Source organism: Berghia stephanieae, chromosome 6, assembly GCF_034508935.2.
Source record: "Berghia stephanieae isolate SIO BIC M18660-M18661 chromosome 6, UCSD_Bste_1.3, whole genome shotgun sequence".
Classification (NCBI taxonomy): Eukaryota; Metazoa; Mollusca; class Gastropoda; order Nudibranchia; family Aeolidiidae; genus Berghia; species Berghia stephanieae.
This window is the reverse complement of record NC_088365.1, coordinates 32,152,278-32,167,835: the sequence shown is the minus strand read 5'-3', so window position 1 is coordinate 32,167,835 and position 15,558 is coordinate 32,152,278. Positions and strand designations below refer to the sequence as shown.

The window sequence follows — 15,558 nt, the reverse complement described above, 5'->3', positions numbered from 1 at the left end:
TATTCAAACAGGCATATTTCGGGCGCATTGCCAAGTTCATACTGCTGAGCCACACTCCCCAACCTCTCGTCCCATCAAGTCGTTATGGTGGCATCGTTTCCTTGAATGTTTTTGCCCCGAGGAGTTCGATGAAACCGTGCTGGAGTGTAATTCAGTTCCGTGTTATGGCCTAATGATGGTATTACAGAAGTGCTAAGAGACTGTCACATAAAGCGTTATAAAAATGCCAATAATATATTCTTGGAGAGCACTGGAGAAACCTCTTACTCTTAGGAATTATTGCTCAGTTCCAAATTTAATTCTAACCTGTCATTTCACTTCCGGTTACTTTTAGCTTGACTCAATCCTAGTTTCTACAGCATAAAACTGACAGTAACAGTAACTCTGCCAAGAAACGTCTGACAATCTATGACAAAATACTATCTGCCTTATCAAATATATTACCATTAGACTCAGAGGCCCAACCCCAAACACTGTTGGATGGACAGCGAGGCAGGTCACCAACAACAACAACAACAACAAAAAGAAACCGGACAAGATTTATTTTACAAATTAAACAAAGTCAATTTGTGCTTAAATTTAAATCAAATATATACCCCCCCTCCCAATCTTTCTTTGTTGTTAAAGGTTTTATTGTGCTTGGGACACATTTAGGACATTTCAGCGTCAGTAAAAAGGAAGAAAATAAGATAGTGAAAAAATTATATTCTAGAATTTACAAGTAAAGGAACTTAATAAAAAGTAAAACAAAGGGGAATGGTTCAAATAGAGAACAGATATAGGTTCCAAGAGCACACTATCAGTGTACTTAGTTTAAAATCACCTAAAAGTCTCATCCAAACACCAGCTCAGGGTCCAACTAGGAGGAATACACTCAAATGTTTAGAGAATATATCCATAACAAAGAGATGATTTATTTATTTAAAAATATCATCTCCCAAAACAATAAATATACATTTGACTGTTTCCCTCACCGCCAAGGACCCTCTCCAGGGAAAAGACAAAACCAAGTAATCTCATATGAAGACAAAGACAGGAAGCAAGTTGGAAAAAAAGATATAGGGTGTTAGAAGAAAGTGCTTCATTACCCAGCTTCAAATCTTTGATTCACAATGTTAAACAAAGATTAAAGGTAAGGGCAAAAACTATATTAAGTAAAATTATAACAATGTTCATAAAACTAAATATGTAATTATTTTCAGTCATAGTAGAATTGGTCTTGCATTGTTTTGTATTTGGTCTCAGATATCATAAAACACAAAACGGCAAATATATTAATTCCATTTCAGGAATACATTTTTATACTGTCTAATTGTTGTTTGTTTATATATTTTATTGGAGATGAGTTTTCAACGTTTGGAACACTTCTTTCGGAAGTTGATGGTCAAAAGATAAATGTCAAATAGTCAAATTGCTCCACAAAAAAAACAAATAAATAAATAATAAAAAAAAAAAACAAGAAACAAACTCACAAGCACTTTACAATATAAAAAAGTAAGACAAGAAGAATAATTCAAACAGTGAAAAATCTTACTTGAAATTTATTCACAACTACTTTATGAACACATAGAGAGTTCAGAGAAGTCAATTATAACAAATCATTAATATACAGAAATATAAATGATTTATAAGAACAACATATGTCCCCCCCCCCCCCCCCCCCATCCATTTTTTTCTTCTTTTTAAATCATCATTTCAATCTTCTTGCTACCTCCAGCAAAAAGGCCTGAAGCACGTCTTAGGCAAAAGCAGGTATTTGATTTCATTCCATGTGAACTCAAATAAACTGGGCTTTTAAATGTGTAGTGAATCCATGAATCCATGAAAATTTGATCAAAATGCTTTACAAGGGCCCAAAGCCAACAAAGGCACTTAGTGTGTAGGACATGACAGTAAGGCGCTAGGACAAAATTGTTTGACAGAAGAGAAATCATTTAGCTTTACACTATTGATCTATGTAGAGTGCATTGGGGCCTTGACATAAAGTACTAAGGAAGTGCTTTAAATATAATTATTATTATTATCACAAGAGGATGTCAAGGACCCCTACCACCATTGACAGAACCTAAAATACATGTTGTTTTGGTTTTATGTTTAAGAGTAATGGACACTGATTTCAGGTACCAATAGATTGGTAAAATACTGGTTGCCTGCAAATTGATTCTTTAAAAGTGTGCTGTGTCCCGATACTGGGCCATCAAGAGTAAATCCTGTTCAATCTTCAATCAGTCTCTTTCTCAATCACTTGTTAACTCTTTCAGGATAGATGGTATTTCTTAATATGAGACAAATAATTTCTTTTGTCATTAAAACCCTTATCACACTTATCGCACGGGAATCTTTTCGTTTCAGAGTGAGTCCAAAAATGCAATTTGAGGCTGTCTCTTGATCCAAGCATAGCTCCACAAACGCGACATTTATATGGCTTCAAACCAGAATGACGAGCTACATGTAATAAGTGATTAGCTTTGCGATTAAACTGCTTTCCACAAATGTGGCAGTTATAAGTTTTAGCTTGATGACTATGGGTTGTCTCAATGTGGTTTCTCAAAGACAATTCACTTGAGAAAGATTTTCTACAATGCTTGCAAATCAATGCATTTTTGTCTTTGTGTAAGAGTTTGTGATTGTAATATCTATAAGATGTGTAAAACGATTCATCACATATATTACAATTAAAGGGCTTTTTAGTTAAATGAACATTTTTCAAATGTAATTCAAAATCTTCAGATGAAGGGAAAGTGACACCATCATTACATAAAAGACAATGATTGAGCTCTATTGTATGTGATTTCAACAAATGTAGAGCAAAAGAAATGCTTGATGAAAAATGTTTTTTGCAACAAGTACACCTGGTTGATTTTACCCTCTGTTTGGTTGCAGGATCCACGCGAGGTCGTCGATAACTTTTTTTACAGCAATTATTTGGGTAAGCCTGTTTGTGAAGACTTAAAAGAGCAGCCGTCTCAAAGCCTTTTCTGCAATATTTGCACCTATGTGGATATAGCTCAAAATGAATATATTGATGCTCTTTTAATGTATATTTTTCAGCGAATGTTTTATCACAAATTGAACATTTATAAGGTTTCTCTCCCTTGTGTGTTCTAATATGTCTATTCAAATTATGTGACTTAATATTTCTACCACATATTGGACATGCTTTGTGCCTTTCCACATGTTTAGGTCCGAAGTGATATTTCATATGGACATCAAGAAGTTTCTTTGTAACGAAATCTTTCCCACATGTTAAACATCTTTGAAATCCATTCTTTTTAAACTCTTCATGCTGCATAACATGTTTTAATAAACCACGTTTTCCTTTAATCGTAACACCACAAACAAAACAAAGTTGTGATTTATGCCCATTTAAATGCACAATTTCCTTATGACATGAGAGGTCATGTTTATATAAAAACTCTTTATCACATTCTAAACACTTAAAACGTTTCTTTTCTTTGTTTTCATCATGTGTTACTCGATGTTGCATCAGTCTATATCTTTTTTGGAATTCTTTTCCGCATAGGCTACATATAAAAACTCTTTTTTCAAGAAATTTAAGTAAATGATTTTTCAAAGATATCATGCTTTTAAATCGCTTATCACAAAACTTACAAAAATGAATGTCACCATCATTATGACTAGCTAAGAACTGATCTAGCTCCATCCTATTTTTTAATTTTCCAAAATGCAAATCCTCATCATTATTACCACTAGCATCAGCATGTGATAAATCAAACGATTCAGTTTCATCAACATCATCATTGCAAATACTTATTGGATTGTTATGTTCTACTGAATTATTAACTACACAAGAAGATTCTGTTTCCATGTCATTATTAGTTTCCTTCTTTTCTACTTGTATACATGGAGTGTTGCCATTCATAATATTTATCTCTTTCGTGCCTATATTCAGAAAGCCTTCTGAACATTGTGTAGAGGATGGGCAATCTAAAGCTAACTGTGCCTTTTTGCCTTTTGCTGTACAATCAAGAAGCCCTTCCTCTCTCATACAAGCATCATTCACATTTTTTTTAGTAAAATCGCTTAATGTGGTGGAGACAGCGATTTCCCATTCCAACCTCCCATTGTCCTCACTTAGATGGTCAGTCACTGTCCCGTGGTAAACCTCGTTTTCTTGACTAGCATTGTCTTTGTTTCCATACTCCTGTGGATAAAAATTGCATTGAGAATGAAACAAAAAGATTATATTTTGCTATCACATTGAAAGCTTGCAAGATTGTCCAACCACTTAAACCCACCTTAGTTTGGGCAAGGACTGTATTAAACTAATCACAAAAGCATACCTTACACAAAATATGCCTTGCAGGCAGCAGTTGGTGACAGCTAATTGAAGCCAGAATGAATCAGAAACTTAAAACTCTATTTATAATTAGTCTCACGGGGCTCCATTCAGGGAACAAATTGTTTACAGCAAGGGCAGAAAATCGTTATCAGGGTGCCAATTAAGGAGGCAAAAAATTAGTGAACTTTTACGCAAGCACATCCACTGACCACCTGAGCATTGAACTCCAGTAAAAATACATTTAGTACTTGCTTTTTTTCCGTTCAGCAAGATTGGAAAATATACTGAGGTTTTTTATCATACTGAATTCAGTAAATATACTGAAAATTGGCAATCATGCATTATATCCCTAATTTTGTCTTCCCTCTCCAGTTCACACCACACTGTGGTGTTCAAAGAAAATCAGTTTGATTGAAATTCAAGGAATTTGTATTGCCATAATTTGATTTAACTGTAAGCAATGCAGCTAAAAACCAGAAAACAGTAAAGGTGAGTAGCTAATAAATTTTGTTTTTTAAAACTTTGAGCATCGGTGTGGTATTGTGAGATGCCGTCACCAAGGCATTCCATAAAGGAATGTAGATAATCCACCAAACATCTGATTTGAACAAGAATCATCCATGATATGTCCAAAGTTGCTAATAAGCTATTACTAAAAGAGTTTAAGTTTATTATTACCGAGTTCCTGCACGTAAGTCATACAGTGAAAACAGTTTTGTCTTGAGTTTAATGTATGACATTACAGATTTCGTGATCACTTCAATATGCATGAATAGTTTGATTCAGGGTATTCTGTTTAATCTATTTCCAATGTCAAGATTCCCCACAAACTTTCATTGAAATCTGTACTTCAAGCCCAGCTTATACTTATACTCATTAGAAGAACATGGACTGCATAAATTTCATAGTAAATTTATTCATTATTTAGCCAAGTTTGTCAAAGGTCCAAAATGTAATGGGATAATAAAGATTTATTGTTAAACTGCCATACAAATTTAATCTTATTACAGGGTGGATAAGACAACCTCATTCACTACATGAACTGCGGTTTAGCTGTATTTGGTAACTGACAGATTGGTAATACCTCAATTGAATCATCTTTCTTTACTTCTGATATAACGTGCTGTTCAAAGACCCCATCATGTTCTGCAACAACTTCATTTTCCATACTGAATATTTCAATATCATAAACCTGCATGTGGCAATAAAAATAAGGATGGTTATATCTTTAATAGAAAGAAAAAACTAAGTATTAAAAACTATGAAAAAAAAATATTTAAAATTAGTAAACATGACTGCAATGCACCAAATGACAAACTCAAATCACTATAAAACTCTGATGAAAATATAGTCATAGTATATCTTGGTTTCTGTAGCATTAAACAAAAAGCAAATGCTTGCTAAAATGTTTGTCCATTGCAGAGTACTTTCCTCCAGATCTAACAGATCCGGACACCCCATTACAGCTGAGTGGATCAGAGAAAAAATCTTGACTGAGCCAAGGATTAATATTAGTCCATTTGCATGTGAGGTGACTGCTCCACACAGACTATCTGACCCCAAACAGCTTCTTTGTTTTGTTTATGTTTTAAAGGGTTTCACGGCACTTACAACACATTTAGGTCATATCAGCGCCAGTAGAAATGAAGAAAATAGGATAGTAAAAAAATTCTATAATAATACAATTAAAGCACCCAAGAAAAAGTAAGACAAAGGGGAATTGGTTCAAATAAAGATAAGATGTAGATTCCAAGAGCTTACATCAATGTATTTAGTTTGAGATCACCTAAAAGGTCTCATCCAGACACCAGCACAGGATCCTACTAAGAGGTACACAATCAAATGTTTCAAGATATGTTCAAGATATGTTCAAAACAAAAATATAACAATCAGTATATAACAGAGAGATGACTTACAAGAAAAATCATATTACTTCCCAAAACTAACACTATACATCTGACTGTTTCCTTCTCAACCAAGGACTCTAGCAAGGGCCAGGACAAAACCAAGTAATTCCACTCCAAGAGGACATAGCAAGTGACCTCCTGTCCACCACATGCAGTTATAAGCTCACTTACAAGGCTATAGTAGATACAGTTCACACTGCTTTTTTAAAATCATCACATTTATTCGAATTTTAAGAAGTATGCAATAAAGCAGAGTGTACTCTGCTTTTATAATGGTGTATGATATAGTATAAACAATTTTTTTAAATATCTGATGATAAGCAAAACAATTGAATAATACAATACTTTCCACAGCTAGTAATAAAATATTTGCATCATCAACTCATCCCAATATTTCATTTAAATATTCTAAAATAAACACAATATAACCATGAGACTGACATCAAACTTGGGTAAAAATACTATTGTGTTTGATTGACTAAAGAATTATTTATCTCAAAATTATAATATATTTATTCCAATTACCTCTGTTTCATTCATCACAAGGTGAACTAATTGTTGAATTTTACTGACTTCTTCCTTAATCCCTGGGAGATTGCCGAGGTCCATACCAAGATATAACAAGTCCACATTGATACTGCAGACAGACATAATAATAATAATAAATAACAATAGTGGAAAGGAACAACATAAATTCAAATGTTAAAAAATCCATTAAATGCTATATAAATGATATTGACAATATAGGTTTTTCTAAAAATGTCATGACTATTGAAGTCAGTGCAACAGGTCTGTGATCAATCATTGATTCAAATTTTTCTTCTTCTTTTTGGAACAGGAATAATTTTTGAAATTTTCCAAATTGCAGGGATTGAAACGCACTGGAGGGACATGTTAAAAATATGTGTGCCTTCCTCTCGTTTAGTTTCGAAAATATGAATCATGATTCTTCTTCACTGACCTCAAAAAGTCATTTCATCGTCTAAAGCCCTGTCTAATTTATGGTTTACATTTTCAATATCAAATATGTTTGCTGTGTCGAAACATGAATAAAATTTGTTTAGAATTTTAATTTCGATGTCTTTTGGTATAATCATGGGCTTTGGATTATAGTTAACAGCAGTTTTAAGACCTGCCACATGTCTTTAAATCCCAAGAAGAAAAGCATTTTTATTCATTTTTAATTATTGGGAGAAAAAATGTTCAAAGTGATATATCATGGACAATTTTGGAAAATATTAGAGGGGCAAAACAGAACCCAACGTTAACCAGTGGAGAGAAGTGAAAGAAAGCAAGTTCTGCTCACCAGGATTGTGAGGTAAAAACAGTAAACAGTAATATGCATTTTTATAAACTTTGCTTTTCAAATATACACAAAGAATACTCAAATCTTTAAATTGATTCAGAGATAAATAAAAAAAAAATTTTTTTGTAATTTAAATGCCGTTACCTCGCCAGCCTTTTTAAGCGTTGAAATTTTTCACACAACTTTAAATATTTCTCAACCAGAATCATTACATCCCTCTCACGAAATGGCTTTACTAGCCTTAAAACTGATGGGGGATGAGGAGGGAAAAAGGAGGGGAGAGGTGGGGGGAGGGGGAGAGACAAAAAAAATTAGATTGAATACAAATTGTTAAATATTTGTGGTATGGCCTTTTGGATATGACAACATAGCAGTCTTACTTTAATATGTAAAGAAATATAGAGAAAACTAATTAAATAATTATGGCACTCTAAATCAACCAATTAAAAAAATTAGATACTGAATGATTCCAATCCAGAAAGTTTTTCCATAAATTACAGTAGTAATCTAGTAACAGAGGAGTAACAGAGTAGCACTATCGGGTATGTAAAAAAAAAAAAAAGCAGATAGAAAAGCCATAAAACAAAAAAGACTATTTATTTTTAAAAAGCAAGCATGATAACCACTACATCATTGCACTTCATCATCCTCACGTTTTATCCTAAAAGTGTGTAAACAAAGCTAGCTATTTGATGAAAGTATATCATTTTGCTCGGATGTCCATGTTTTTTTTTGTTTCCTCATATGTTTCCATTTCATATGATAAAAATTGCATGTAAGGCCCTTTTTTTTGAGTAAGGGTACTCTTACAATGTCCACCAGAGCTTATAACTAGCTACTCATTCACAACCCAGTCAAGTGGGCTAATATTTGCAAGGGTGCAGAATTTTGCAATTGTTGTCACTAACTATAGTCAAGATTATTTGAGTTTAGTTATAATACAAGACACAGTACTGCATACTAATTAACACCACGATCAAAACCTACTTTGCTCACATCTTTCCATCGTATGAAATGTTTTGACTTTATTTTGAGAACTATTAGCGTCTGACATGTCAGAGATTGTTTGGTAGTGATGCTCTGGAGGAATATCATTATCATCATCATCATCTCCACAACCATCAATGGCTTGATCATTACCATCATGATGACACCCAGCACCTTTTTTAATAATCTGTCGTTTTTTATCTGGAAATATCAATATCAATAATTCAAATAAGAGTTGTCATACTGTTCGTTAAAAATTTCAAAATCTTTCTTTTTTTTTTTTTTTGGTAAAAATAAGACCTGCCCGCCCAAAGCCGCACGTCAGGATTTGAAAAATAGAGAAAATTGGTTTAAAGTGGAAATGGTCAAAATTATCAAATTTCAGATTTTAGTGATTTTAGAAACTACAATCATTTTATTACATAAAAAGACAACAATTCAACATAAAAATTGAGTATAAGTGATATAAATTTCAAGTTTGTGACACTTTCAAAACAAGAGTTTAATTTCCTTCAAACAGACTACCCTTTCCAGGGCTTAATTATTACGAGTCACTTTTTCCACAAATAAAAAGGAGAGGAACGAAATTGGATGGTATCTCTGGCAGAGGGCCAGGACTGTAGCCAAAGACCAGATGAAATGGAAGGAAAATGTCCAGGTCTTATGCGCCTCCTGACACTGAGAAATTTAAGGTTAAGGATGGTCTTCCATCAATAGCATATAAGACATCACAGCAAAGGGTGGGACTCTATCTATCTCAGAAAAAGCATGATAGATTCCATAGTCTCACAATTCAACCAATAACGAATTTTTAAAATTGTAAACAACACTAAAATATTCCTTAACAACAATAAAAATTAAAGGTGGCCCGGTGGTTAAAGCATTGCACTGTGATTCAGAAGATTTGGGTTTAGGTTCAGGTTCTTTCTCATTTTTTTTCTCCTTGGGCACAATAATTAACTCCCAATTCACTCACTTTGGACAAGATTTGTGATTTTCTGTGTACATCAGACATTTATTTGATGGATTATCTATATTCCTAATGATGCCGCCAAGAGGGGGTAACTTTTTAAAAAATACAGTCAAAATATTGCTGTTTTGATTAATTTAATGGCATCTTATATATATTAATAAATAACTACAAAATTAACATTTGGATTGTTTCAAACATTTGTAGGGATATTATTTAATAATTCTAAGCTCAAGAAAAATTTTATTACCCTCGTAAAATTTTTTATGGCCGTTTCCATTGAGATACCTTTGCCTGCTGATCTGACTGTGCATGAAGCAGATGCCTCGCCTCAACTTCAAAGTCAACTTTCTCAAAACTTGTTTATATCTCAGCATGTAAAGAATTTTATAAATTTGATATCAAGTTTTCAGGCATAAAATAAGCTTTATCTTAATATCGTTTCGAGCTGGCAAGTCACAAATATGTGAAGAAAAAAAACATGTGAGTTTTTGTACTGTGCAACAGCCACTAAGTGTCATACAACAAGACCACAGAGCCAAACATTCTTAAAAGACTTTAAAAGGGATCAAAACTCACTAGGTTGATAATAAACTTCAGGAAATATGGATGGAACTGCATCTCGTCGAAGCCTTGGTAAACAACTTACGACATCTGAAAAGTCCTCCACATGAAAGTGATCACTGCATATTCGATCAAATTTATTTGGATACCAGAGTTTTCCATCTCTGTCTCGACGTATTTTCCTTAGCCATCTTTTCAAGACTTTGGGATCTTTTGGAAATCTGTAAATCAATGATAAACATAATTTCAGAATTTTTTTTCTCTCCATCAAAAATAATGAAAGTGCAATAAACTTCAAATCTTTAAACACAGCAATGAAGAAGCCAACCTTAAGGTTGAGAGAGGGAGAATTGTTTTTTTTTATCATCTACTAAATTTTGTTGGAACTCCTGTATACAGATGTTCAGGAAGGATGAGAACAATGTTTTCTTTAAATAAAAATTCAATTATATGTTACCATGGAAACACCTGCTGTCTTGAACAAGAAAATAATATTTAATGGCCAATTGACGTTATATTTTGTTTTCAAATTTTAAAAATGTATTTTAAAAAGACTTTAGAGGGCATAATTTTGACTTCTATTTATGAAGTGTGACAAACATTAACTAAAATTCTTGATTTGATAACTGCCCTTGTAAATCATTAAAGAATGACCCATAGCTGATAATTAAATTGGTTTGTCAAAAATCTGGTCTCTTTCACTTATGAAATTAAATTGTAAACAATTACTAAGAACATTACGGCAATTGAACTATAAATACTAATAAACTTTTAATTTGAGAGAAACGCATATAAAATTTAGCACAATTTTATAGTCCACTACCCAATGTGACAAAATTCTGGTTAAAGAAGCTTGGTCGGGGAGGATTAGAGGAAGAAAATTTTCTTTTAAGCAATCTGAAATATTTTGTCTCATTTATGCTATGAGTTATTTGCTTCCATAGTAATGAGAATATTGTTATCTCTGGTTAAACGAGTCACAAATTACATTATCTCTGAATTATATTTTTCCCTTTTCAAGGAAAATAAAAGGACACATAACATCGTTATCCTACCAAAAAATAAATTTTCCTAAATGCCAGAAAGAAAAAAGGTTATTCTTTAGTGTTACTCCTCCCCTTCCTTTAACTGTGTCCAAAACATTTACATCATATTTTTATTTCTGCTGAGAAAACGAATGAAATTGTTGCAGTGAATTATATACTTAGTCGGATGGTGAAAATGTTTGAACTGAGATATTGCCAAATTTAGTTAGAAGGTCAATTTTCATCAAAAATGAGTTCATGTCTTGAATGATTAAATCAACCCTTTTTGTACATCTTCGGGAAATATCAAAGCTTAATATCTCTTCTAAATATTTTTTACAGCTAGTCAAGTTGAAAATGTATGAAATTTGAGAAAAGTTGCTGGATACCTTCCCCATACATCTGACCATAACTTCGTGAAACATCACCCGATTTACTTCAAATAAAGATTAAAATGCTCTGGGGAGCGCATTCTTGCATTTCAGAAAATGCAAAAAAATGTAAATCCAAAATTTTCACCTTCTGACTGATTATGTCATGCACTGACACAATTACTCTCCTACAAAATCTCAACATGGAATCAAATATCATATTTGGATTGCAAATCAAGGTATCTGCATCATTGTGGTCTAGTGGCAAGACACGACTTGTGAACAAAAGGTTCTTCCTAATGGGGGTAGAGCAAAGTTGAGTCCTTGAAAAGGCTCTTTATTTATAAAATCTTACCATATTCAGGTGCAAAATAAGTACCTGAAGAAAAAAAATGATAAAAAGCACCTTACTGACGTCATGTTTCAAACTCCATGTTAAGTTTTACTGTTGGCTTGTGAACGATTTAAAAAGTGATTTGAGCATATCTAGTGGCTTTAGAAATTCTACTGTTGAGTGACAAACTTTATCAATGCAGTATTTAATAAATAGTTATTTCAAATATTATTTAGTATAGTCAAATAAAATATCAACATACGAATGAAAACTTCGACCAGGATCATTTGAAGACCAACGGTTGTGACAACCAACAACAGAACATGTTGCGACCATAATAAACAAGATTTCTATTGTTTCAAGAAGTTATTCCTTTCTACCTGAAAAAAAAATATAAATAAATAAAATAAAGCAACTGATAAAATAAAATGTTAAATGGATATGATCACCAGAATGTAACAAGTCACATATCAAAATAGAAATAGGTACCATATCAATTGAAATTTCCATTTCAAAGCCATTATCTGTAATAAAAATAAATGCAATGGCAATTGAGAATATTCATCAAAATCTGTTAAGTTCAGTTACCTTGTAAGACTCCCATGTTATGGAGTACAAGCCAGTGGGCAGATGATGTTCGTATTCGTTATTCGCAGTAGTACTAGTACTGCAACCAGACGATATCATTCATTTCAGTTATTTGCAGTAGTAGCCTTCGAGGTTAGAGCTTTATTGTATAGAGGATTGTGCGTAAAATAAAAATAAACTACATCATCATTATTACTCTTATTTAATTATATACATTATTATTATTAATTTTTTTAAAAATTATTACTTAGATATTATTATTTTGCATTCCGTTTCGTTGACGATGACGATGTGTCAGTTGTTGTGTAGTGATGGTGGTGGTTGTGATTGTAGTTGTGTTGATGATGTTGAAGTGGTAGTGATGAATGATGATGATGTAATGGTGGTGGCGGTTGCTGTAGTTTTGATAATGATGTTGATGTGGTAGCTGTGGTAGAATAGTAGAAGTAGAAAAGATGATGAGAGATGATTAACCCTGCCCTAATAAATAGTAATTGTGCAAACACCAAAGGACCTTTAACTAACCCTAATAGAAAAAAATCCCCCGACCTCGAACTAACCCTACTAGAAAATACAAGCAAACTAGGACAGCTTTACTTTTTTTTTAATTTTTTTTTTTTTTTGCACCTATCTACCTATCAACAGAGGCTAGAAAAAAATGATGAATGATGAATGAATGGCGGTGGCCGGTGGATAACCAAAACAATGGTGGGAAACTTTAAACATTCACTAATCTATCAAGGTTTGTTATGATAAAATGTAGATTTCCTTCTTTGTAAACTTCAAGTATCTAGATAGCTAGTCTAAGTCCATGTTTTGTAAATCCTATTAAATAATATATAAAAACATTTCTGTTACTTACTACTGTACCTATTCTAATTCTAGAGTTGCGGACAATCTTGCAGTACTTGCAGTCTCAGTCCTCAGGAAAACTTCCGATTTTTTTTCATGAATTTAATATTTCGATGTTTTATTCTGGAAAACTTTTGCATGATTTAATCAAAACCGGTCTTCATTCGTTCTTTTTATTGCTTTTTCTTTCTTATTTTTCAAACAATAGCATTCCTCCAAGATAAGAAAATGTTTAATGTAAGTAAATGCTTGACATTCATAATGTCATCGAAATCCAAACAGCACATAAACCGACTAACTCATCAGTTTGAGGACAGATTCAACTGTCGATGTTGCATATCCCACTCCCCCCCCCCCCCCCCCCCCCCAAATAAATAGATGAATTAGTTAATTAAATAATAATTTTAAAAAAAAATAAATAAATAAAAAATTAAAAAAAATAAAAAAAATAAAAAAATAAAATAAAATAAATATAAAAAACAAATATAAAAAAAAAATAAAATAAAAAAAAAAATAATAAATAAATATAATAATAATAATAATAATATAATAATAATAAAAAAAAATATAAAAATAAATAATTAAAAAATAAAATAATAATAATAATAATAATAATAATAATAATAATAATAATAATATAATTTAATAAAAAATAATAATAAAAAAAAAAAAAATAATAATAATAATAATAATAATAATAATAATAATAATAATAATAATAATAATAATAATAATATAATAATAATAATAATAATAATAATAATAATAATAATAATAATAATAATATAATATAATAATAATAATAATAATAATAATAATAATAATAATAATAATAATAATAATAATAATAATAATAATAATAATAATATAAAACAAAATTTTTAAATTAATAGAAAAGGTACTTTTCTCATGGTCCATAGAGTATATTTGACCCTGCCTCGATTGCACCCTTTGCATGATGGAAGTTATCACTGACACTCTCAAAAAGAGTAAATGAGGATTATATATTGATTGTATGAATTGATTTTATTTTTCAATTGTTTTCACGAAAGAACATTCATTGTTGAAATTTTCAGGGTAATTTGCTTTGATTCGCAATTCGCGTATGCGAATTTATTTTGTATAAAATGAAAAAAAGATTTACAACACAAGCTGAATTGACATTTTAGAGGGACTATCTCTACAACACCAGATTGAAGGTGGAGAATGATAAACTTGTTACAACTACCGTGTTAAAGTGCTGTAATTATTACTGTCATCAATACTTACATACTTAAATGAAATAACGACACGATCTTACTCATGAGTCTTCTTTTAAGACATAATTATATTTCTTTTAAACGTTTGTATACAGATCAACTCAGTGTATGTGAAAAACGTATTCATTGCAAATGGAGGTTAGAGAAGAGTAAAATGAAGGGCTGAAATTAATGTCGGCATATAAAAATATTCTAGAGTAAAACAAACTGGTATCCTTATTTCTTATATGCCGAACAATATAAAAAACTTTAGTATTTGTACATACTTTTTTTTCTTCTTTCCCCTCATGATGTCTTTATGGCTGAAGGTCAGATAATGCACAAATCTTGGTCTTTTCAGCCCCGAGTGCCCGAATTCGCGTCAAAATATGGGACGAAGCCGTTTCGTATATGCTATTTAAAAAATTAATTACGACGCTGTTTATCGATAAATATGACTGAAAGTTGGCACACAGTTAGAAAAAAGGTCATTTTAGATTATGTCAAGCGACAAAACTCGTGCAATTACCAGAAGACCGTTAGAAATAGATTTTTACTCTTTGGAGTAAAATATTTCTAAAACTACCGGGCGTGGAGGTTTTGTCGCTGACAAGGTAATACATGACCATTTCTTCTTTTTGGTTGTAAAATTTCATATGAATATGACGAGTACTTTTCCCGTATTTTACAAAACACCATCCTTATTTGCTCTTCAAGTTTCAATCTTTTAATCCAATTATTACGCAAGATACAACCAAAGGTCGGAAAAAAAATGCCGAAAAGCGTCCCACATTTTCGCGTTTTTTTTCCTCTTTGCGGGTCATCCAAATAAATGACACCTTTGATACTGCATAACTTGTTTATTTATGAATGGATTTTCAAAATTCAAAAACATTTTTACTCAGTGGAGATAGGGCTTTGATTTTAGACAAAAAAATTTCTCAAAAAGAGAAAAAAACATTTTTCATAGTCATTGCTTCTTTATGGCTGAAGGTCAGATAGATGCAGGAATGCTGTGGTCTTCTCAAGCTCGTGCTGAGACCCATAGATCTTCGATTTTAGTGTAGTCTTCTCAGGCCAAATGGTCGCCCTTTGCTCGTTGTACTTTATACA

The 15,558-nt window shown here is 31.9% G+C and overlaps 1 protein-coding gene across 4 annotated transcripts; it reads right to left on the bottom strand.

Annotated features, from left to right (window-relative positions):
* Positions 1-1,512: 1,512 nt before the first annotated feature.
* Positions 1,513-13,256, bottom strand: LOC144974875 (uncharacterized). 4 transcript variants are annotated; one of them, XM_078918297.1, is made up of 9 exons: positions 13,218-13,256; positions 12,356-12,494; positions 12,030-12,147; positions 10,053-10,258; positions 8,504-8,704; positions 7,661-7,763; positions 6,736-6,847; positions 5,388-5,495; positions 1,513-4,165 (listed from the first exon to the last, which is right to left on the bottom strand). In XM_078918297.1, the coding sequence occupies exons 3-9, from the start codon at positions 12,101-12,103 to the stop codon at positions 2,258-2,260; spliced, it is 2,712 nt and encodes a 903-aa protein (XP_078774423.1). In that variant the 5' UTR covers positions 12,104-12,147; positions 12,356-12,494; positions 13,218-13,256; the 3' UTR covers positions 1,513-2,257. The 4 variants fall into 4 exon arrangements, with proteins under 4 accessions (XP_078774423.1, XP_078774424.1, XP_078774425.1 ...); XM_078918299.1 differs by having other exon boundaries at positions 1,669-4,165; positions 8,513-8,704; positions 13,218-13,250; XM_078918298.1 differs by lacking the exon at positions 12,356-12,494 and having other exon boundaries at positions 13,218-13,247.
* Between the last annotated feature and the right edge of the window lie 2,302 nt (positions 13,257-15,558).